The sequence below is a fragment of the Oncorhynchus keta genome, chromosome 7, assembly GCF_023373465.1.
Source record: "Oncorhynchus keta strain PuntledgeMale-10-30-2019 chromosome 7, Oket_V2, whole genome shotgun sequence".
NCBI lineage: Eukaryota > Metazoa > Chordata > Actinopteri > Salmoniformes > Salmonidae > Oncorhynchus > Oncorhynchus keta.
This window is the reverse complement of record NC_068427.1, coordinates 10,433,011-10,457,632: the sequence shown is the minus strand read 5'-3', so window position 1 is coordinate 10,457,632 and position 24,622 is coordinate 10,433,011. Positions and strand designations below refer to the sequence as shown.

Below are 24,622 nucleotides of genomic sequence, written 5' to 3'. Positions count from 1 at the left end.
CAGTCGGTGTGAGTGCATGGCTGCCAGCAGTGGTTCAATGTTTGGCTTGTATCAGCTGCTTGGTGAAGGCTGCTTTTCACTCAAACATGTTTCTAACTACTTTTCTGCTTGTAGGGTGAAATGTCAACTCAATGTGTGCCAGTGCCATTGAGAAACACTAAACTTGAAATGCATTTTCTTCAGCTGTTGTGGTTATTTAATCATCCTCCGACAGGCTAGTAAAGTATCATCTGTGTCACTCCGAAGTTGCGCCCCAAATGGTACCTTATTCCTGACATAGTACATGACTTTTGACCAGGGCAAAGGTAGGGAACAATGTAGGGAATAGGGTGCCATTTGGGACGCCAGTCTGAGAGAGCAGCTCGTTGAGGACATTTTAATCTGAATGTCAGTTTGACAGAGAGCACATTCAGTATTCACTATTCAAGAAATGCAAACTGTGGAAATACAGATGGATGATTAAAATATGCTGGATCCCTCTCTCAGACTGAATTCAACCAGGCCATCCACATAGCAAATCACTTCTTATAGTCAATATTAAATCTACTATTAAATTATTCAGCCTCAATCTCAAATGAAATTGATATATATATATATTGGATAATATTTCCAGACGAAACACGTCTCAACCGAAAAAATGCTGCAGTTTCCGTAAATCATGAATTGTGTTTGTCGCAGTGGTAGTGACACGCGTACACTGACTATGAAAAACATTAATAACACCTTAACATGACATGGACTGACAAGGTGAATCTAGGTGAAAGCCATGATCCCTTATTGATGTCACTCGTCAAATCCTCTTCAGTTATTATCGGTGAAGGGGAGGAGACAGGCTAAAGAAGGATTTTTAAGCATGGAGACAATTGATACATGGATTGCGCAACTCAGTATTAGAAAGGTGTTCCCAGATGGCTGCTAACTTCCCTCACACCATCCTCGGTGTCTCGCCTCGCGCTAGCCGCATTCTGCACTATTCTCATTTGGGTAGTAATTGGGTACATTGTAGTAAATGAGGGCCAGAACTGCTGTCACCGGGGACTTGTGAGTGAAGAGGCTCCACTTTGCATGATGCACTCTAATGGAAGGAAGGCAGGAAATAAGCCTGATTGTCGCAGAGTATCTCTGAAGGAGGCTTCTGGGACTGTGCTCAGCCCAGGTATTGTGGTGGTGGTGGAGGGAGGAGGAGAAAGAATGAGGGAGAGAATGAGACAGAAAGAAAGGAGACAGAAAGAAAGAGAGAGGTGAAGGGACAGACAGACACGTACAGAGACAGACCGACAGAAAGAGAGAGCGAGAGAAATAAAGAAAGAAAGAGGGTGGTAGAGATTAGCCATCCTCAGTATCCCCCTGACCTGGGGGTCTCTGAGTTTTAGGACACTAGAGAGGAAAAACAATCCATGTTTCTAATCCCTCGTGGGATTCCTAAATGAACAAAAGGGAACATATGTAATATCTAATAGTAAAATGCCCGTGAAGAAAATACTACTGCTAATCCTAGTTTATTCCCTTGTTTATGTCGAACTATGCCAAAAATGTGTGCTTTTATGAAGCTAAACTGTTCCGAAGCGCTTTGTGCCTCTAGTTGTATTTCATGCTTGATTTTGGGATTGCATTAGATATGCATTACATAAGCTCTGTCTAAATGACTTTGTGTGTTTCTAAATCCATCCTTAGGTTTTCAACTGCTGTTTACAGTTAACCATGTCTGAGTATCTTCATGCTCATAAAGAAAGTGACATGTGTACTGTATTATGTTACGTGACGCCAACCAATAATCCAGAGTTCTTCAAGCCACATTGACCATAGCTTCCTGCGAGCTGATGTTTGCCCAGAACGTTTGCCCACCAGTGGTGGCTGGTGGCACTTTAAGTCGGAGTACAGGCTCATATAATAGTAATAGCTGGAACAGAATAATTGGAATTGTATGAAAAACACAGGAACAACATGTTTCCATGTGTTTGATACCATTCTATTCACCAAATTACAGCCATTATTATGAGCCGTCCTACCCTCACCAGCCTCCTCTGGCCCAGGCCTAACTGTACTCCTACTCTGTGTGTCCTGTGCAGGTCCTGGGCTGGATCCGGAATGGGGATTCCATGCTGAATGCCAGCATGGTGAATGCCAGCTCGCTGTCAGAGGCAGAGCAACTCCAGAGGGAGCATGAACAGTTCCAGCTGGCCATCGAGGTAACTGCTTCCCCCCGCCAAACCAGACTGACAAGGCTAATCACTTCAATGTGCGCTGTCATGAAACTACATACACACGCATGGGCGCACGCACACACACACACATACACATATATTTGGTGTAAACTCCATACACGCTTAGTCACACACACACACACAAACATTCTCTCTCAACACCAGTGCACTGCTTGTTTTCGTTCAGCTCTTTAAATAGCTGCTGGTCTGAGCATGACGCTCACACACACACAGGATGGGGCTGCCCGGTAAAGTCCTGTATCAGCACACACAGGCTCTGCCGTGGCTCTCACTCTGAGAACTGGAGCCTGGTACCGGAGGCCCAGTGGCCTGTTCCAGTGCATTCTTTTGTGCGAGCATGCATGTGTGTGTCCTGAATCCCATCCAGCACAGCTCTGAATCCATTTGTGGGAATGAAAATAAGCTCTTCAACCTTATTTCCAACCGGCGGGTAGAGCACGTTTTGACATTTACATACATTGTATCCTTTTGGGTTGCCGCAGTTCAGTGTTGTGGCTCTTTAACTTTGCCTACTCAGGTCTGTAAGAAAACAAAAAATCAGTGACCAAAGATATGGCATAAATGGCAGGAATGCAGTAGGTGAGGGATTCATATTGTACCATTCCTGTTAGTAGAGACCTTGAAGAGTAGGAATGTGAAAATAAATAGTTAACATGTAAAAAGGAAGAATTTGGTAAAAATGTGCTCAACCAGCCGGTTGAGACACTACATGTATCAATCGTCGAACATCTTTCCAAAATCATGGGCATTATTTCCACTAGATGATGGATCATTGCTGTGGGGACTTGCTTCCATTCAGCAACAAGAGCATTAGTGAGGTCGGGTATTGATGTTGGCCAATTAGGCCTGGCTCGCAGCCGGCGTTCCAATTAATCCCAAAGGTGTTCGATGGGGTTGAGGTCAGGGCTCTGTGCAGGCCAGTCAAGTTCTTCCTCACCGATCTCGACAAACCATGTCTGTATGGACCTTGCTTTGTGCACGGGGGCATTGTCATGCTGAAACAGGAAAGAGCCTTCCCCAAAACTGTTATCACAAAGTTGGAAGCACAGAATCATCTAGAATGTCATTGTATGCTGTTGTTATGATTTTCCTTCACTGGAACTAAAGGGCCTAGCCCAAACCATGAAAAACAGCCCCAGACCATTATTTCTCCTCCACCAAACTTTACAGTTGGCACTATGCATTGGGGCAGGTAGTGTTCTCCTGGCATCCGCCAAAAACACAGATTCTTCCGTCGGACTGCCAAATGGTGAAGCGTGATTCCTCACTCCAGAGTCCAATGGCGGCGAGCTTTACACCACGCATGGGCATCCTAGGCTTGTTTGCGGCTGCTCGGCCATGGAAACCCATTTCATGAATCTCCCAACGAATATTTCTTGTGCACCTGTCAGCAACGGGTGTGGCTGAAATAGCTGAATCTACTCATTTGAAAGGGTGTCACCATACTTTTGGTCATGTAGTGTATCATATTAGATGTTAAATGGATATTGTTAAGGTAACTGCATTGGCAGAGCGTTCTACACTACAGGAACCAACAACTGTTATTTGGTATAATACTCCTCTGAGATGGATGCTTTAGGAAGGGTGTATGGCTCTTGTTCCTGTCATTCCCTGAGGAGTTACCCTCCATTAGCTGTGGACCAGTTGCCTGGTGTGCATCCCAAATGGCACCATATTCCCTATATACTGTAGTGTACCACTTTTGACCAAAGCCCTATGGGCCCAGGGCGAACGTAGTGCACTATAAAGGGAATAGGGTGGCATTTAGGGTGCAAGCATGCTCCATGGTATAGTGTAGGAAGGCCTATAGTGTTGGGTAACAGGATTCATCCAGTGAGGAAAGTCCATGTTTGTTATGTAACGGTACATTGCCTTGTACCGATTCAATAAATATTTCAAATGGAATTTTCAAACTCAATTCAAAAGACATACTCAATTGATCGCATTCTGTTTGGAGACAATTCCTGAACTTTGCTTTGTTTTTGACAATACACAAATCATCATATTTTTGATTCAAAGTAGTAACTAAAAGTTAAATACTGTATTCCTTCTTGTGTAAGTGCAGAACGGTTGAATGACTCTTGACTGCATCCTTTCCGTTTCTCCTGCGTTGGTTATCTCTGGTGAATTTATAGTTGTAAACCAGGCCTGGATCTGGCAGGGAAAGCACAACATGGTAGTTTGCCTGTCAGGGTTGAATTCCGTAAGATTGAGTACACTTGTAAAAACGTGCATTCGGTGTCTCTTAAATTTAGATGTATTTCTTCCTTTGTGATGCTGCTGACTAGCCAAGCAACAGAAACAGGCAGCCGTTTGACACGGTTACAACTGAATCTTTCCTTCCTAGAGGACATACGTATGTGAGATGATGGAAAACATAGGAGAGGAAGTCGGCAGACTAGGGTACATCACAAATGGCACCCTATTTCCCATACCGTGCACTACTATTGACCAGGCCCAGTTTCCCAAAAGCATCTTATGGCTAAATTCATAATTAGAACCATCGTAGGAGCGTCATTAAATCTCCTCGAGATTTTTGGGAAACAGCTCGAAAAAGTTGAAACTTGAAAAACGCTTGTTATTTAGCACCTGCCTCAGACAACATAGAACAGCTGGGTGCGCTGTTAGATGCTTTTTTTTTGCCCCTCTCTCCGCCAAACATGGAATCAAGACGTTCGTCTGTCTCTCTGTGACCGCTGAAAACTTCGGAAGTTGCCAACAGATACAACAGATACAAAGTTGCCAACGTCTTTGCCATTGTTAAACATGCGGAGGGATGAAAACATGCTTCAAGTGAAAACCGAGATGACTACATTAAAAGATAAATACAGTAGGCCTATAGGAAATCATATTGAAGTCGTGCAAATTGTAGCCTTCTGTCTCAATATATTTCATGGTGTGTAACAACATGCGCAATGATATGCCAAATCTGTGATTTAGTGCATCATTATTGGGTCAGCGTTAGAATAAGCCACCTCTGTATTTGCAGCCATAGGTGATAATATCTCTCTAGGAGCTGATCCGTCATCAGTATTATGAAGTAATTAAGGTAAGATTTGAATGTGGAAAGCTGATCCGAGAGCAGCGCTACCCTTTCTTTTGAACCTCTCAGTTTCGACATGCTCCAATGACTCATTTAGTGAATGTTCTCTCAGCCCCCCCCAAAAAAACATCATTGTAGAAGACAAATGTAAACATGAAACGATCTCAAGTCTTAGCACATGTAAAAAAAAAAAAAAAATGTAAGCACATGTTCAAAAACTTCATATTTACCATGTACATTGCAATTAAGACACGATCATGTAACATTGACCCCTCACTTACCCTGACCCTAAACAAACCTCTCTCTCTCTGTCCCCTCAGTCCCTGTTTCATGCCAATTCCCTCCAGAAGACCCACCAGAGTGCCCTGCAGGTGCAGCAGAAGGCTGAGGTCATGCTCCAGGCGGGCCACTTTGACCCGGACGGCATACGGGCCTGCGCCGAGAAGGTGGCCATGCACTGGCAGCAGCTCATGCTCAAGATGGAGGATCGACTCAAGCTGGTCAACGCTTCTGTGGCCTTCTACAAGACCTCAGAGCAGGTGTGTGTCCACCCCACCCACACGCAGTGCTCCCTGAATTGCTTTTAGTTTTAGCTGAATCACTCAAAAACCGCCTCGAGCATTTCCCATCCATTAAGACAAATGGTGGTGGAGGCCTGGAGGGCCTACTTGAGAGGCGTTCTCTCTTTAATCACATCATCCTGTCTCTAGCTATATCCTCAATAAACAAGAAAAAAATATGAATTCCCACTCCTTTAATAAAATGAAAAGACACAGAGGATGATGTGGTTTTGTGTTTGGTTAAACTGGGCGGCAGGTAGCCTAGTCGTTAGAGCTTTGGGCCAGTAACTGAAAGGTTGCTAGATCGAATCCTCAAGCTGAGAAGGTCAACATCTTGCCGTTCTGTCCCTGAACAAGGCAGTTATCCCACTGTTCCTAGGCCGTCATTGTAAATAAGTATTTGTTCTTAACTGACTTGCCTCGTGAAATAAAGGTACATTATTTGTATTTATTTTTTAAACTCAAAGACGGAAAAGGCTGCATAATGGCTGTACTTCCGGTTCCTTGGCACCTCGAAACTGTGTGTGACCTACTGTGAGGACTAACTGAGACGACTGTGCCCTCCTCAGGTATGCAGTGTGCTGGAGAGTCTGGAGCAAGAGTACAGGCGAGATGAGGACTGGTGTGGTGGCCATGACAAGCTGGGAGCCATGGCTGAGACAGACCATGTCATCCCCCTCATCAGTAAACACCTGGAGCAGAAGGAAGCCTTCCTCAAGGTACAGCAGAGAAGAATGGTTCCGTCTCAAATGGCGCCCTTTTCCCTGTGCCTCATTTGTCTGTGCCGGTATATCATGATCGTCTGCAAAGAAAATAACAAACAAACACAGACAATTAGTATATAGTACGAATAATTAAGTAGAGAGCTAGCAATCCCATTTAGCTACAATGTTAACAAAAAACAGATGAACGTAGCTAGCTAACCGTCACCACCGCCTAATGTGTGGGCTGTGTCTACCTACGGTTCTATAAATTCATTACACTTTGTGAAACTAATATGGTAGGGAATGATAATTGGGAAAGGGAAGAAATATTGCCCTACCAAGTAACCCTACACCCATTAATAAAGCCTCACACGCTATTCCACTACTTGGCCCTATCTGATCCTACAGGGCGGGACACTATCGTTCAACACACCTTGTAACTCTTCTGCAGTAAAACCTCATACACCCATACACCTCTCTGCTGCTGCCACCTGAAGAAACAAAATCGCAACGTGACAATTTCAACGATTGTACTGAGTTACAGTTCATATAAGGAAATCAGTCAATTTCAATCAATTCATTAGGCCATAATCTATGGATTTCACATTACTGGGGAGGGGCGCAACCATGGGTGGGCTATGCCCTCCCACTTGGGAGTAAGGCCCACCCACTGGGGAGCCTGGCCAAGCCAATCAGAATGAGTTTTTCCCCACAAAATAGCTTTATTTACAGACAGATATACTACTCAGGTTCATCAGCTGTCCAGGTGGCTGGTCTCAAATGATCCCGCAGGGGGAAAAGCCCGATGTGGAGGTCCTGGGCTGGCATGGTTACAAGTGCTCTGCGGTTGTAAGGCCGGTTGGACGTACTGCCAAATTCTCTAAAACGACGTTGGAGGCAGCTTATGGTAGAGAAATTAACATGAAATTCTCTGGCAACAGCTCTGGTGGACATTCCTGCAATCAGCATGCCAATTGTGCACTCCCTCAAAACTTGAGACATCTATGGCATTGTGTTGTTGTCTGACAAAATTGCACATTTTGGAGTATCCTTTTATTGTCCCCAGCACATGGTGCACAAGTGTAATTATCATGCTGTTTATTCAGCTTCTTGAAATGCTACACCTGTCAGGTGGATGGATTATCTTACCAAAGGTGAAATGCTGACTAAAAGGGATTTAAACTAATTTGTGCACAACATTTTAGAGAAATAACTTTTTGGGGGAAATTTATGGGACCCTTTGCATGTTGCATTTATATTTTGTTAAGTAAATTGTCTGTGTTGATAACCATGGCTAAGAAGCCAACCTTACTGAAGCACATGTTATTCCTGTCACTCTCTATTGCCCTTTGCCTACTCACAGGGAGCCCTTTAGGATCCCTCACCATGTACCATCTTCCTCTACTACTTTCTTCAATGCCTCAGCATACAACATCTTCTGTACTACTCTGACCCTGGCAACCTCAATCTATCTTTCTCTCACCGGACACTTCTGATCTCCAGCAACAGGGGTACCCCTACAATTAACACACACAGCATTTTCCAATGATACTACACATTCCTTTGACTCATGCCCTCTTGCACACTTCTCACATTTAGGAATTTCCCTCCTACACACTGCTGCAACATGATCATAAGCTTGGCACCTAAAACACGGTAATGGGTTCGGGACAAAAGCTCTCACGGGATAACTGAAACCTCCTAACTTGACTGTCGGGTAAAGACTCTGCATTAAAACTCAGCAGGACAGATGGTGTCTTCTGTGTTTCACCATGCTCTCCACCGTGTCTGCGTCACAGCAAACGGCGGGTGTCACAAACACGGGCAATCTTCCATTTCAGTTGATCCTCCTCAACATTTAAATGCCACCCTAGTTATCACTCCTTTCAACAGCAACCCGCTCCATATCAAAGCAAGTCACGGGTCCTGCCTGAGGCGCGTTGTGCTGAGCACCCGCTCCCTCTGGACGGAAGACACACAAAAAAGCAATCACGAGTCCACTTCGAGTTACTTTCACCAATTCAACAGTCCCCAACCTCTTCTACACCCAACCTGACACCAAATATGGATCAGCCAGAAGGCAATCCATTCTCTCCAAAAAATCTCACTCCTACTGCACCGGAATCATCTTTGTCATCATCAGGGCGAGGCTTGAACTCTGTGGTCTTCACCACACCTGCCACCGTAGGTAATTCATCTTTACTCTCGTCAGGTTCAATTTCTGACCTACCGGAGTATGTTTTTTTTTCTTTTTGTACTTGACAATCTTTCTCAGCACTCTGCTTCCCTCTACACTCCGCTCCTTTCCTTCTTCCTAGCTGTCCATTTCCACACCTCCGCGCTCCTCCCGCTCTTTCATCCGCTGTAGTATGAAACTGTTCAAACAGTTATTGTGTCTTGAAGTTTCCGCCATGTTGCATTAACTCCTAAAGCTCTACCAGCTGCCATTACTCCGGCTGGTTCTTCTCAGCCATAATGTGGCCTTATATTTTCATTGCTTTTTTGAAGTGTTTCTGATGCCTCCCTGGGGAGGGTGAAGTTGCCCATGGAATCTGATGTTGGGTCAGTTCCGCATTTCCCCCACTATTGGTTAAGGGTAGGATTGAGGGAGAGGAATTTGATCCTATATCTGTACCTAGGAAAATGCAGGAAAGATCAGCTTCCCCATATGGGAGAAATGCAAAGCTGACCCAAGATCAGCTAGGGGCAACTTCACCCTACTCCCCCCAGCTCCTAAGAATCACCCAGGGGGATGGGAACACATTTCCCAAAACAGTCATGAGTGCTGCATGGAAAGTAGTGCACTATAGGGAATTGGGTGCCATTTGGGACGTAACCCATGTTCTATTGATCATTCATTTGCTGCATATTCACAGCCCCTGAACTGATGCTGTTCTGTCTGTCTGATTCTTTTCAGTAGAGCTCATTGTTATTCTGCAACACGTAGCTGTTTGGTTACATATTTATTTTCCCATTACAGAGCTGGAATACATGTCCACCTCTTGCAGGACATGTTGTGGATGCCAGTTTACTTGTTGTCAAACAAAAACAAATAACCATGTTAACAGTGATGTATCCACAGCGCATTTAAAAAGTATTCCGACCGCCTCACTTTTTCCACGTTTTATTACGTTACTGCCTTACTCTACAATATATATATTTTTAAATCTCTCATCGATCTACACACAATACCCCATAATGACAAGGCAAAAACAGGTTATTACATTTACATAAGTAGTCAGACCTTTACTCAGTACTTTGTTGAAACGCCTTTGGCAGGGATTACAACCTCAAGTCTTCTTGAGTATGACGCTAATAAGCTTGGCACACTTGTATTTGAGGAGTTCCTCCCATTCTTCTCTGCAGATCCTCTTAAGCTCTGTCAGGTTGGATAGAAACCTATTTTCAGGTTTCTCCAGAGATATTAGGACGGGATCAAGTCCGGGCTCTGGCTGGGCCACTCAATTGTCTTTCCTGTGTGCTTAGGGTCGTTGTCCTGTTGGAAGGTGAACCTTCACCCCAGTCTGAGGTCCTGAGCACTCTGGAGCAGGCATCTCTCTGTACTTTGCTCTGGTCATCTTTCCCTCGATCCTGACTAGTTTCACAGTCCCTGCCACTGAAAAACATCCCCACAGCATGATGCTGCCACCACCATGCTTCACCATAGAGATAGAGCCAGGTTTCCTCCAGACTTGATTCAGGCCAAAGAGTTCAATCTTGGTTTAATCAGACCAGAGAATCTTGTTTCTCATGGTCTGAGAGTCTTTAGGTGCCTTTTAGGAAACTCCAAGCGGGCTGTCAAGAGGAACTCTGGAGCTCTGTCAGACCAAGGGCCCTCTCTCCCGATTGCTCAGTTTGGCTGAGTTGCCAGCTCTAGGAAGAGTCTTGGTGGTTCCAAACTTCTTACATTTAAGAATGATGGAGGCCACTGTTTTTGGTGACCTTTAGTACCCAGTAATCTGTGCCTCGACACAATCCTGTCTCGGAGCTCTACGGACAATTCGTTCAACCTAATGGCTTGGGTTTTTGCTCTGACATGCACTGTCAACTGTGGGACTGTATATAGACAGGTGTGTGCCTTTCCAAATCATGTCCCGTCAATTTAGTTTACCACAGGTGGACTCCAGTCAAGTTGTAGAAACATTTGAAGGTTGATCAATGGAAACAGGATGCACCTGAGCTAAATTTGGAGTCTTATAGCAAAAGGTCTGAATACTCATTTAAATAAGGTTTTCAATTTATTTTTATAATTAGCAAAAATGTCTGTTTTCACTTCATCATTATGGGGTATTGTGTGAAGATTGATGAGGACATTTCAGAATAAGGCTTTAACGTAACAAAGTGTGGAAAAGTCAAGGTGTCTGAATACTTACCGAATGAACTGTATGTTGTCTTAAGATAGATACACATGCAATATCCCAATCTCTCATTGTATTTTGGATGGTAGTTGTGGATACATTGTCCATTGCAAGGAACCTGTTCGACAATGTATTTTCTTGTGCCACAGGCTTGCACATTGGCCAGGAGAAATGCTGAGGTGTTCCTGAAGTACATCCACAGGAATAATGTGGGTATACCTGGTGCTTCAGGCCATGCCAGAGGACCTGAGCAGCAGGTTAAAGGTCAGTCACAACAGACTTATTGGACTAGCATGGTGTTTGTCCCGAATGGCACCCTATTCCCTACATAGCAGCTAATAGTAATAATATTTAATTTGTAGAGAGCATTTCCCACACTCAATGCACACCTACTTTGGACCAGGGCTGGCCAAAAGTAGTGCACTATATGGAATAATAAGGTATCATTTGGGACAAACTAAATTGACTTCTGAGCACGAGTCCTTAACTCTTTTCAGGCTCCTCTTCTTTAGGAAATGTACATATTTATTTTCACGTTCAGTTTACTTTCAGTTAAACTTACTTCTAACGTTTCTTATGTTTCTATATTGACTAGTGAGGTTTTGTTTGAAACTCTGGAGTATTCACCACTGTTAGTTATTACTGCACTGTTGGAGCACAAGCATTTCACTACACCTGCAATAACATATCCGAAATATGTGTATGCAACCAATAAAATGTGATTTGAAGATCTTCTAACTTCTTTCTGTGCTCCCGGGCCTCCCTCTCCTCTTTAGCCATCCTCAACGAGCTACTCCAGAGGGAGAACCGGGTTCTGCACTTTTGGACCATGAAGAAACGCCGCCTGGATCAGTGCCAGCAGTACGTGGTGTTTGAACGCAGCGCCAAACAGGTGAGCTCTCCTGAACGCAGCCCAAGCACTCCGAGTGCTGTGTTTTTACTGCATGTCCATAACATCTGGCCTCCTGGACTGGACCCAGCCAGGAATACGTGGGGGTTTTATTTGCTTCCGATGGCCAGCACAGCCAACGTTGAAAGATAGAGGAAGAGAAGAATATGGAATGAGGGAGCTCTTCACTTCACTAATTTCCCCCCATGTCTCTCTCCACAGGCTTTAGACTGGATCCAGGAAACAGGAGAGTATTACCTCTCCACTCACACCTCCTCTGGAGAGAGCGGCGAGAGGAGTCAGGAACTACTGAAGGAGTATGAGGAATTCCGAGTCTCCGCCAAGGTATGGAGCTGGTGCCGGGAAGCAGATATAGTCTGCTTCCCAAATGGTACTCTGTTCCCTATGTAGGGCACTACTTTTGATCAGAGCTCTGGTCAAAAGAAGTGCCCTACATAGGGAACAGGGTACCATTTGGGACACAACCCTAGAGCTACTGTTCGGAGTCTGCTCTGACTCCCTCACTTACTGCTGACACTCTACCTGCATATCACATTAGCTAAACACTTACACTAAACACTTCTCTTTTATTCCTCATTTGGACTAATCTTCAGAGAGTCCTTAAACATTAAAATACAATTTATAATACGAACACATTTTCACATATAAACACTGTTACAAACAGACATGATACACTAACATATTTACCCGTTAAATACTCAGTCTAAGAAGATATTGATTCTTCATCTGCTATAGTCCAACACAACATTTCTGTGTTGTATTTAAATGGTTTTAAAGTATTGTTTAAATTTATATATTGAGTGGTTTCTGGTTTGCTCAGTTAAATTATTCAATTTCTTTATTGCTCTAAATCAAAATGTTATTTTGCCTATTTCTCCTTTCTGTCTGGATAACACATAGATGGTGGACAATCTATTCCTAGTATTTACAGAATGTCTGTCTCTTACCAACTGAATACTGTTGTGAATAGAGTTTGGCCGTTTTAAATGGTGCATAATTATGAAATAAAATAAGCATGTTTTTTTCAATTATCTTGTTGATTGATGACCAACCAAGAGCATTGCGCATGACTACAACAAAATAACCATATCTCCACCTTAAAACAATGCTTGCTGCTTTGTTCTGTGCAATATGCAGCCTCCTAATTTCACATGCTGATGCATTTCACCGCAAATGCATTATCACTGGTTCAGGCAGCAAACAAGTGTTAGGAGATCTCTCCTGAGGGATGTCTGCACTCTCTCAAGCGTCAGCCTAGACATTGACGGGGAGTGTGGAGGCTACAGATTATTGAAAGACTCACACGCAATCATGCTTACATGTACACACACACATGTTATAATACACACACATATATGCAAACTCACCTATGTGTACACACACACACACACACACACACACACACACACACACACACACACACACACACACACACACTAATCTCTCTGTGGGCTTCCTACAGCAAACTAAGGAGAAGGTGAAGCTCCTCATTCAGTTGGCAGACAGCTTCGTCGAGAAGGGACATGTGCACGTCATTGAGCTGAAGAAGTGGGTCACCACAGTGGACAAGCGCTACCGAGACTTTTCCCTACGGATGGGGAAGTATCGCTCCAGCCTGGAGAAATCACTGGGCATCAGCTCCGAGGTAAGGCCCCCTGGAGGGCCCCTGTAAGGCCCCTATAGAGTTTAGGGCTAACCCCACCTGCTGTGAATGCTCATTCATCAACATAACATAACAGTCCCTGGCAACTAATTAGGCTTAGTCTTTCTCTTGCTAATGAGTGTGTTTTCATTTTGACCAACATATGATAGTTATAATTTGTTCTCCCTTAAATGTAAAGATAGTCCTTCATCTGCTGCTGTTGTTATAACTCCCTTAGAGGTCACCTCCCCAGTAGAAAGGTCCTGCAAATACACTTACAGTTGAAGTCGGAAGTTTTACATACACCTTAGCCAAATACATTTAAACTCAGTTTTTCACAATTCCTGACATTTAATCCTAGTAAATATTCCCTGTTTTAGGTCAGTTAGGATCACCACTTTATTTTAAGAATGTGAAATATTAGAATAATAGTAGAGAGAATGATTTATTTCAGCTTTCATCGCATTCCCAGTGGGTCAGAAGTTTACATACACTCAATTGTATTTGGTAGCATTGCCTTTAAATTGTTTAACTTGTATCAAACATTACGGGTAGCCTTCCACAAGCTTCCCACAATAAGTTGGGTGAATTTTGGCCCATTCCTCCTGACAGAGCTGGTGTAACTGAGTCAGGTTTGTAGGCCTCCTTGCTCGCACATGCTTTTTCAGTTCAGCCTACAAATTTTCTATGGGATTGTAGTCAGGGCTTTGTGATGGCTACTCCAATACCTTGACTTTGTTGTCCTTAAGCCATTTTGCCACAACTTTGGAAGTATGCTTGGGGTCATTGTCCATTTTGAAAACCCATTTGTGACCAAGCCTTAACTTCCTGTCTGATGTCTTTTCGATGTTGCTTCAATATATCCACACATTTTCCTACCTCATGATGCCACCTATTTTGTGAAGTGCACCAGTCCCTCCTGCAGCAAAGAACCCCCACAACATCATGCTGCCACCCCTGTGCTTCACGATTGGGATGGTGTTCTTGGGCTTGCAAGCCACGTCCTTTTTCCTCCAAACATAACGATGGTCATTATGGCCAAATAGTTCTATTTTTGTTTCATCAGACCAGAGGACATTTCTCCAAAAACTATGATCTTTGTCCCCATGTGCAGTTGCAAACCGTAGTCTGTTTTTTTTATGGCAGTTTTTGGAGCAGTGGCTTCTTCCTTGCTGAGCGGCCTTTCAAGTTATGTCGATATAGGACTTGTTTTTACTGTAGATATAGATACTTTTGTACCTGTTTCCTCCAGCATCTTCACAAGGTCCTTTGCTGTTGTTCTGTGATTGATTATAACTTTTCACACCAAGGTACGTTCATCTCTAGGAGACAGAACACGTATCCTTCCTGAGCTCTATGATGGCTGTGTGGTCCCATGGTGTTTATACTTGCGTACTATTGTTTGTACAGATGAACATGGTACCTTCAGGCATTTGGAAATTGCTCCCAAGGATGAAACAGACTTGTGGTGGTCTACAATTTTTTTTCTGAGGTCTTGACTTATTTCTTTTGATTTTCCCATGATGTCAAGCAATGAGTCACTGAGTTTGAAGGTAGGCCTTGAAATACATCCACAGGTACACCTCCAATTGACTCAAATGATGTCAATTAGCCTATCAGAAGCTTCTAAAGCCATGACATCATTTTCTGGAATTTTCCAAGCTGTTTAAAGGCACAGTCAACTTAGTGTATGTAAACTTCTGACCCACTGGAATTGTGATATAATGAATTATAAGTGAAATAATCTGTCTGTAAACAATTGTTGGGAAAATGACTTGTTTCATGGACAAAGTAGATGTCCTAACCGACTTGCCAAAACTATAGTTTCTTAACAAGAAATTTGTGGAGTGGTGTACCTAAGTGTATGTAAACTTCCGACTTCAACTGTAAGTGTGACTGTCTCACAAAGAAACGGCTTCCAATGAGCTCAATACAATACCTTTACTATAGCTAGTATCTCTACTGCCTTGGGTTGAGGAAAACCGGGGGCATGACCTAACACATCTCAGTTTGAAACCCTGTCCTCATCTCGACACGCAGGCATTGATTTCTCCTCTACTTGAAAGAGTTTTTTTTTCCAAAAGTCTATTTGATGTCAGAGTGCTGAATGCTGAGTCATCAAGGACCATGTTGAAGGGAATATAACATGACTCTAATTATGCGTCCCAAAGGGCACCCTATTCCCTATGTATGGCACTACTTTGACACGGGTGCCATTTGGGGTGCAGGGTGCCATTTGGGGTGTGTGCTGACAGCTCCCTCTGTCTCTGGTAGGATAATAAGGACTTGGAGCTGGACATCATCCCAGCCAGCCTGACTGATCCTGGGGAGGTGAAGCTCCGCGACCCCAACCACGAGGTCAACGAGGAAAAGAGGAAGTCGGCCAGGAAGAAAGAGTGAGTACACACTGCAGACAGAGAGAAATAGGGAAGAATCGCTGGAGGAAGCAGGTGTTGCGAAGTACTCAAGTCTATGGTAGTACTATGGCTTTTCATAAGGTGTATAGGCCTATGTTTAACATTTCATGATGTGCTGGGGGCTGGTCAAGTGGTAGTGCTGCCGTCTGCCCACGCCAGAACACATATGCTCTTTGAAGAAGTGGTTAGATCCCCGTTCCGACACTCACTTTTTCTGCTGTATCCCTCGTTTATATACAGTTCATTCCGACCCCTTGACTTTTTCCACATTTTGTTACGTTACAGCCTTATGGTAAAATTGATTCAATTAAATGTTTTCCTTATCAGTCTACCCACAATACCCTATAATGACAAAATGAAAACAGGTTTTTAGAAATGATTGCAAATGTATAAAAAATACAAAACAGAAATACCTTATTTACATAAGTATTCAGACCTTTCGCTATGAGACTCGAAATTGAGCTCAGGTGTATCCTATTTACATTGATCATCCTTGAGAGGTTTCTACAACTTGATTGGACATGCTTTGGAAAGGCACACACCTGTCTATAGAAGGTCCCACAGTTGACAGTGCATGTCAGAGCAAAAACCAAGCCATGAGGTTGAAGGAATTCTCCGTAGAGCTCTGAGACAGGATTGTGTCGAGGCACAGATCTGGGGAAGGGTACCAAAAAATGTCTGCAGCATTGAAGGTCCCCAAGAACACCGTAGCCTCCATTATTCTTAAATGGAAGAAGTTTGGAACCACCAAGACTCTTCCTAGAGCTGGCCGCCCGGCCAAACTGAGTAATCGGAGGAGAAGGGCTGGGGCAAACGTATACCTTCTTAATTGGCTCAAACGCATTAAGAAGGAAAAAAAATCCACAACTTAACTTTTAATTAGGCATACCTGTTCATTGAATGCATTAAAGGTGACTACCTCATGAAGCTGGTTGAGAGGATGCCAAGAGTGTGCAAAGATGTCATCAAGGCAAAGGGTGGCTCCTTTGAAGAATCTAAAATCTATTTTGATTTGTTTAACACTTTTTTTGGTTACTACATGATTCCATATGTGTTCTTTCATAGTTTTGATGTCTTCACTATTATTCTACAATGTAGAAAATGGTCAAAATAAAGAAAAACCCTTGAATGAGTAAGTGCGCCCAAATGTTTGACTGGTACTGGTTGGTGATAATGTCGCATGTGTTTATTTATCCAGGTTCATAATGGCTGAACTCCTTCAGACTGAGAAGGCCTATGTCAGGGACTTGCATGAATGTTTAGAGGTAAGCTTATTCCTCTTCCATTTTCGCTTGGCAATGAAACTCTTCTTTTCAGTGTTGTATTGGCCTTGGCATGGACTCATAGAAGTGGTTCTTGGGGTGTTTTAATGATAAAATAAGTCAGATTTGTTCATTGTTTTTCCACCTACACAGTCATTGGTCGTCACAGGCACAAGTATTTCAATTACAGCAACATTTTAGTTATCCAGAGCAACTAACAGCCAGTGCATTCAACACATTCTTCTGAGGAAAAGAACACATTACAGTTATAACCCTTCTTCGAAAAGGTTGCCAGGATGAAAAAACAAGCCCAAGATGTTCTGTGAGGATTGGTTGTAGGACATGATAGGATGTAATTTTCTGTGTGTCTTTCTCATCTCCTCGTCCTGTCTAGGCGTACCTGTGGGAGATGACGAGTGGGGTGGAGGAGATCCCGCCTGGCATCGTCAACAAGGAGCACATCATCTTCGGCAACATCCAGGAGATTTATGACTTCCATAACAGGTAGGAGTCTCTTTCAAATTGAGGATGCGTCCCAAATGGCACCCTATGCCCTATATAGTGCACTTCTTTTGACCAGGGTCGTGGGTCAAAGGTAGGGCACTACATCGGGAACAGGGTGTCATCTGGGACATATCCTTAATTTGAAAGAGATTCCAACTTGTTATATCAGTTGGCTTTGTTGTTGTGTTTCAGGGTCAAATCATTGCATGAGAGACCAATTCAAATCACTTCTATTTCATGTGATTTTGGTTGAGGAAATACGTATTCTATGATAAGCAGTGAATATTATCATGGTTAACCCTCTCCGTTCTGTCTAATTGCAGCATTTTCCTCAAAGAGCTAGTGAACTATGAACAGCTACCTGAAGATGTGGGCCATTGTTTTGTCACATGGGTAAGACTCCTGTTTTCACACAATGGGTCATGTTCATTAGAGCACACAAAGGAAAATGTTGTGAAACGGAAAACGAAAATGAGTATTTCTTATTGGTCACATCCAGGTAGTCCCATCCAGTTTCGTGCCTAGTGAATACGACCATAGTGTTTAGTTTTTTGCTTACACCGCCCACAGGGCACTTCTGACTTGTGGCTTCATGATTACATGTGAACGTTGTTTACTGTCTTGCAATTAGTTTATACAACATCTGTAATCAATCAATCGTATTTTATAAAGCCCTTTTTTCCATAAACGGGCATACAGTAGCATTCATTTTTTATTTAACGAGGCAAGTCAGTTAAGAACAAATTCTTATTTTCAATGACAGCCTAGGAACAGTGGGTTAACTGACTTGTACATGGACAGAACGACAGATTTTTACCTTATCGGCTCGGGGATTCGATCTTGCAACCTTTCAGTTACTAGTCCAACGCTCTAACCACTAGGCTACCTGCCGCCCCATGATAACCTCTTGTAAAGCTGCTTGGTTTAAGCATTGACAGTGAACGTTGCTTACCGTAGTTGTAGTGATATACTGTGTGTATATATATATATATATATATATATGGAAAAATATATGCACGTAAGAAAATATATGTTCAGTAATTTGAATTTGACTGGAATTTCCCATTCTGTTTTGCAGGCTGATAAATTCCACATGTATGTAAATTACTGTAAAAACAAACCAGATTCCAGCCAACTCATATTGGAGCATGCTGGAAGCTTCTTCGATGTAAGTGAATGAGTTTTCCTCTTATAAATCAAATCAAATCAAATTGTATTTATATAGCCCTTCGTACATCAGCTGATATCTCAAAGTGCTGTACAGAAACCCAGCCTAAAACCCCAAACAGCAAGCAATGCAGGTGTAGAAGCTCTTATACCTGTAGGTGGTGCCAATTAGCCATTTATTTCAACCCTAAAACACAGGAATCATAATTTTCTGCTTGCTACCATCAGTCTCTTTGCATGACAGTGCACAGCCATCCTCAGTCTTTTGACTTCTGTTCCAAATGGCACTCTATTCCCTTTACAGTGCACTACATATGAACTGTGACCATAGGGAATAGGGTGCCATTTCGGAAAAACACATGATGATAGGCATCACATTAGGGTATCTCAATGTCAACATCAATATGCTTTAATCGTCATGATGTCGTCAATTCTGTGTGCAGGAAATCCAGCAGCGACACGGATTGGCCAACTCAATCTCCTCCTACCTTATCAAGCCAGTGCAGAGGATCACTAAGTATCAGCTTCTCCTCAAGGTAGGGAACATGATGGGACAAAAGATTTTTGTCCCAATTGGCACCCAATTACCTATATAGTGCACTACCTTTGACTAGAGCCCTTTGAGCCCTGGTCAAAAGTAGTGCACTACAGTCATGACTGAAAAGATTGGCGACATTGGTAAAGATTATTTTTTAAAGAAGGAAATTGTATTTTATATGAATACAATTGCTTTTTCTCTCAACAAGATAAGAATAAAAAATACTTTCAATATTCCAGCACCCTCCCCTGGCAAGGATAACGAGACAGCTTTTTTCTAAAAATGTTTTTAGAAAAAAAGATCCTTGATATTCTTCATCTGCTCTTACCCTTGTGAATTCAAACCACAGGTTTTCAATGAGGTTCAAGTCCGGAGACCGAGATGGCCATTGTAAAATGTTGATAACTGGGTAAAGTTCATGATGCCATTGACCTTAACATGGTCCCAAGGACCATTGGATGCAAAATACTCCCAGAACATCAAAGATCAAAGATCACCAGAATATTTTACAGTAGTTATGAGGTTCTTTGCATCCTTTTGACACTAGTGCTGAGCGATTAGTGATTTGAGGTCCGATTAAAAAAAAGTTTTTGATTATTCAATATTTCTTTAAAACATTAAATGCACTATGCATTATGTGGGTTGAATGCTGTAACAGATTTTTAAAAATAAAAGCCCCATGATGGTAGTGACTGCCCATTACTGCTTATCATTTATTCACATTACTTTACAAATTAATTAAAGCTGAAATGTCTTGAGTCAATAAGTATTCAAACCCTCAAGGGTTATTCGAAGCCTAAATACGTTCAGGAGTAAACATTTGCTTAACAAGTCTCGTAATAAGATGAATGGACTCACTGTGTGCAATAATAGTGTTTTGAGCATGGTGAAGTAATTAATTACACTTTGGATGGTGTATCAATACAACCAGTCATTATAAAGATAAAGGCATCCTTCCTAACTCAGTTGCCAGAGAGGAAGGAAACCACTCAGTGATTTCATCATGAGGCCAATACAAAAACTGTTATAGAGTTGTTGGCTAGAGATCCAGGTAGGCACATTTGCTATTTAACGCAACAGTTTGTGACAAAACTATTGTAGAGTTGAAAATGCGATGGAAGCACATTGAACTTTAGACTTTTATTCGGTACATGAAAACTTAAAGCTGCAATATGTAACTTTTTGGGCGACCTGACCAAATCCACATAGAAATGTGAGTGATAGATTTGTCATTCTGATTGAAAGTAAGTCTAAGAAGCGGTAGATCTGTTCTGTGTGTGCAATTTAGTTTTTGCGTCTTTTAATTTAGGTTTTGTTCACCAGCTTCAAATGGCTGAAAATGCAATATTTTCGTTTATGGAAAATATATTTCACAGTGATTTCGATGGTACAGTGATTCTTTGCACTATACTTGCTTGTTTTGTCACGTGAACTGATTAGCAACTAGGGAATGGCGAAAAAGTACATTTTGTGTGCACTGTCATCACGCACTGACCTTAATCAGCAACAAGTCCGTTTGGTGGAAATAGCACTGGTGGGAAAATGCCTACTATTTTCTTGGAGATTTTTTTATATTCAATTAAAAATCTGTCACCAATTTAGATGGAAACCTAGCTGTTGTAGTTCATTGACATTTTCTGTGCTTAACTACAACTCCCTACTACATCGCACAGTTCTGGCTTGATCTGATTTATCTCTGAAGAAACTGTGCATGGTGCACATTGAGCACTAAATGGAATTCAAATAATTGAATCAATTTTGATCAATTAGTTGTTTAAAAAAACAAAAATACAAACATTTTGGTTAATCACTCAGCACTATTCGACGCCAAATCCACTACTAGTGTGTGTGGCCAAAGCGCTTTACTTTCATGTCATCTGACCTTAGCACCAGTTACAATCCAAGTGCCAATGCCATTTAGCAAACTTCAGGCATTTACATTTGTTGGATTCAATGGAAATATAACTCTTTAGCCACGCACACCAGTGGTGGGTTTGGCGTCGAAAGAAGGATGCAAAGATCCTCATACCTACTGTACAATATGGTAGTGGATCCTTGATGTTATGGGACTATTTTGCTTCCACTGGTCCTGGGGCCCTTGTTAAGGTCAACGGCATCATGAAAATTACCCAGTACCAGGACACTTTCGCCAAAAACCTGGGTTGCCTCTGCCAGTAGGCTGAAACTTGGCCACAAGTGGATCTTCCAGCATGACAGTAAGCCCATCAAAATCCACAAAGAAATGGTTAATTGACCACAAAATCAGATTTTTGCAATGGCCATCTCAGTCTCCGGACTTAACACCCATTGAAAACCTGAGGAGGAACGGTCTAAGATTGCTCTCAAGCTCATAAAACATTTTTGAAAAAGGCTCAGTGCCGTTATCCGCACAGGGGAGGGTCCTACAGTATCTTAAACATGGGTGTCAATACTGTCATTGTAACGGCCGTTGGTGGAAGAAGGTGGGGACCAAGGTGCAGCGTGGTAAGTGTTCATCTTGTTTATTTAACTGAACACTGAGTAACCAAAACAACAACGAGAACAACCGAAACAGTTCTGTCTGGTGCAAACACAAAAACAGAAAACAACCCAGTGGGAACAGGCTACCTAAGTATGGTTCTCAATCAGAGACAACGATAGACAGCTGCCTCTGATTGAGAACCACACCCGGCCAAACAACAAAGAAATACAAAACATATAAAATGAACATAGGCTGCCCACCCTAGTCACACCCTGGCCTCACCAAAATAGTGAATAAAAGCCTCTCTATGGCCAGGGTGGCACAGTCATTCGACCCCTATCTTTTTGAGATAAAAATATATTACTTGTTATACATAATATTTTTCTCTGAGCGATTGTATTAGTATAAAATCTAGAAATCTATAAATAGCATACAGTATACAGTGTAGCTCATTATTTGTAATATTTATATTATACAGTGGGGCGGCAGCGTAGCCTAGTGGTTAGAGCGTTGGACTAGAAACCAAAAGGTTGCAAGGTCAGCTCTTGACAAACTGAACAACCCACTGTTCCTAGGCCGTCATTGAAAATTAGAATTAGTTCTTAACTGACTTGCCTAGTTAAATAATAAAACAGTCTCTTTTGCACACCTTTATCAAGGTTGCCAATATAGTGCACATAGGGACTAGTAGAATAGGGTGCCATTTGGGACAAGGAGGAAACCTGGGAGCCATTGTTATCCATTCCACTTCCCCCAGGAAATATGAAACATCAAAGCATTCTGGAGCACTTCTCTACCTCTCTCTATCCCTCCCTCCCACCTACATATGCACCCACCCTGCCTCCCTCTCTCTATTTCCCTCTCTCCCTCCTCTCACTCTCTTTCACTCTCTCTCTCTACCTCCATCATCCCTCTCTCCCCTCCTTCCCCTCCCTCCCCCTCTCCTTCCTTCCCCGCAGCCCTCCCTTACTCTGTATCAGTATGTTTACGTTGAGCTTTCTCATAGGGCCACGCTCATTAATGGCTTCCCATGAGTCGGCTGATTCCCTTGCCTGTGTGTGGGCCCTTAGCTCTGTGTTAAAATGTCCATAGCAGCACTTAGTGATGTGTCCACTTGTACAGAGCGTCATCACACAGTATCTTAGGATGCATCCCAAATGGCATCCTATTCCCTATGCTATATATAGTGCACTTATGCCATTTAGGACGTAAGCCAGTATCTTACATACAGAGATCCCCCTTTACAGTGCCTGGCACAAGAAATAGCACTGAAACCATTTCCAGACGTGTCTTCTCCAAATGACTGTTCCTAATAAAACAGTATCCAGCTGGGGAAATGATTGTCCTGTGTTTAACATGCATGCCAAGGAACTGTAGACGTAGGAACCCCATCAATGCACTGGAACTGATGAAAACGGTCCAAATGTCATGTTTCAGGAGCTGCTGACCTGCTGTGAGGAGGGGAAGGGGGAGATTAAGGATGGCCTGGAGGTGATGCTTAGTGTCCCCAAGAGGGCCAACGACGCCATGCACGTTGCCATGCTGGAAGGTACAGCAGGAGGGAGGCCTGTGTGCTTGCATTCTATTTAACACGTCTCCAATTCTCTTAGAAAGGGTGTTCCATCACTTCATGTGGAGGTAAACTAACTAACCGTATCTGTCCCTTTAAGGGACAGTTGTGAAATGTACAGTAAGACCTGCACTTAATGGAATAACACTATCTAGTAGGGAAGTATAGAGCTGTAAGGTTGTTGTTTCTCTGTCAGCGTTGGGGACAATTGCAATTGAAGTCTGACAATTCCAATTGACGAAATTTCAAATTCCATAATTGCAAAAAAAAATTGCTTCTATTTCAATGACTAAATTGAAGTTCTTACTTGACTTCAAGTCAAATTGGCCCCAACTCTGCAGTCCGTAGTGCGTTGCTGTATTTAAAGAGCCATGTGATCTCCGACAGGTTTCGATGAGAATCTGGACGTGCAGGGAGAGCTGTTCATCCAGGACACATTCCAGGTGTGGGATCCCAAGTCTCTGATCCGGAAGGGCCGGGATCGCCATCTCTTCCTGTTCGAGATCTCCCTGGTGTTCAGCAAGGAGATCAAGGACTCGGCCGGCCGCACCAAATATGCCTTCAAGAACAAACTGCTGGTAGGACTGGACTCCTTTCCTGGACCCCATTTTCTCCTTTCCTTGTCCTTCTTTTCTGTCTTCTCCTCTCCTTTTCTCTCCTCTCCTCACCTCTTCTTGTCTCTTTTCTCCTCACCTCTTTTCTCCTCACCTCTTTTCTCCTCACCTCTTTTCTCCTCTCCTCTTTTCTCCTCTCCTCTTTTCTCCTCTCCTCTTTTCTCCTCTCCTCTTTTCTCCTCTCCTCACCTCTTTTCTCCTCTCCTCACCTCTTTTCTCCTCTTCTCTCCTCTTTTCTCCTCTTTTCTCCTCTCCTCGCCTCTTTTCTCCTCTTTTCTCCTCTCCTCTCCTCTTTTCTCCTCTTTTCTCCTCTCCTCGCCTCTTTTCTCCTCTTTTCTCCTCTCCTCGCCTCTTTTCTCCTCTTTTCTCCTCTCCTCGCCTCTTTTCTCCTCTTTTCTCCTCTCCTCGCCTCTTTTCTCCTCTTTTCTCCTCTCCTCGCCTCTTTTCTCCTCTCCTCTCCTCGCCTCTCCTCTCCTTGTCTCTATCGTCCTCTCCTCTCCTACCAGCTCTACAGCTAAAGTTCAAGTCAAAGGTCCCTTTGAAAGGAATGAAGCTGCACTTGACTTACTCTGAGGAATGAGACTGGTCACTTATAGTCATTTGGAGTTGCAGCTTTTCAAGGGCATTTTCACAAGACAGTGCTGGTG

General features: G+C 43.0%; 1 protein-coding gene across 5 annotated transcripts in view; it reads left to right on the top strand.

The window, feature by feature from the left end:
* The window catches only part of LOC118385967 (kalirin-like), a 304,704-nt gene that overhangs the window by 197,705 nt on the left and 82,377 nt on the right, over window positions 1–24,622 (top strand). For all 5 annotated transcript variants that reach the window (XM_052521955.1, XM_052521954.1, XM_052521952.1 and 2 more), the window contains exons 16-30: window positions 2,070–2,189; window positions 5,589–5,807; window positions 6,398–6,547; window positions 11,040–11,154; window positions 11,667–11,782; window positions 12,002–12,124; window positions 13,263–13,445; window positions 15,717–15,838; window positions 17,058–17,124; window positions 17,516–17,625; window positions 17,949–18,018; window positions 18,704–18,793; window positions 19,236–19,328; window positions 23,229–23,340; window positions 23,749–23,939. In XM_052521955.1, coding sequence (XP_052377915.1) covers window positions 2,070–2,189; window positions 5,589–5,807; window positions 6,398–6,547; window positions 11,040–11,154; window positions 11,667–11,782; window positions 12,002–12,124; window positions 13,263–13,445; window positions 15,717–15,838; window positions 17,058–17,124; window positions 17,516–17,625; window positions 17,949–18,018; window positions 18,704–18,793; window positions 19,236–19,328; window positions 23,229–23,340; window positions 23,749–23,939 — 1,881 coding nt within the window. The remainder of the gene's footprint in view (window positions 1–2,069; window positions 2,190–5,588; window positions 5,808–6,397; window positions 6,548–11,039; window positions 11,155–11,666; window positions 11,783–12,001; window positions 12,125–13,262; window positions 13,446–15,716; window positions 15,839–17,057; window positions 17,125–17,515; window positions 17,626–17,948; window positions 18,019–18,703; window positions 18,794–19,235; window positions 19,329–23,228; window positions 23,341–23,748; window positions 23,940–24,622) is intronic.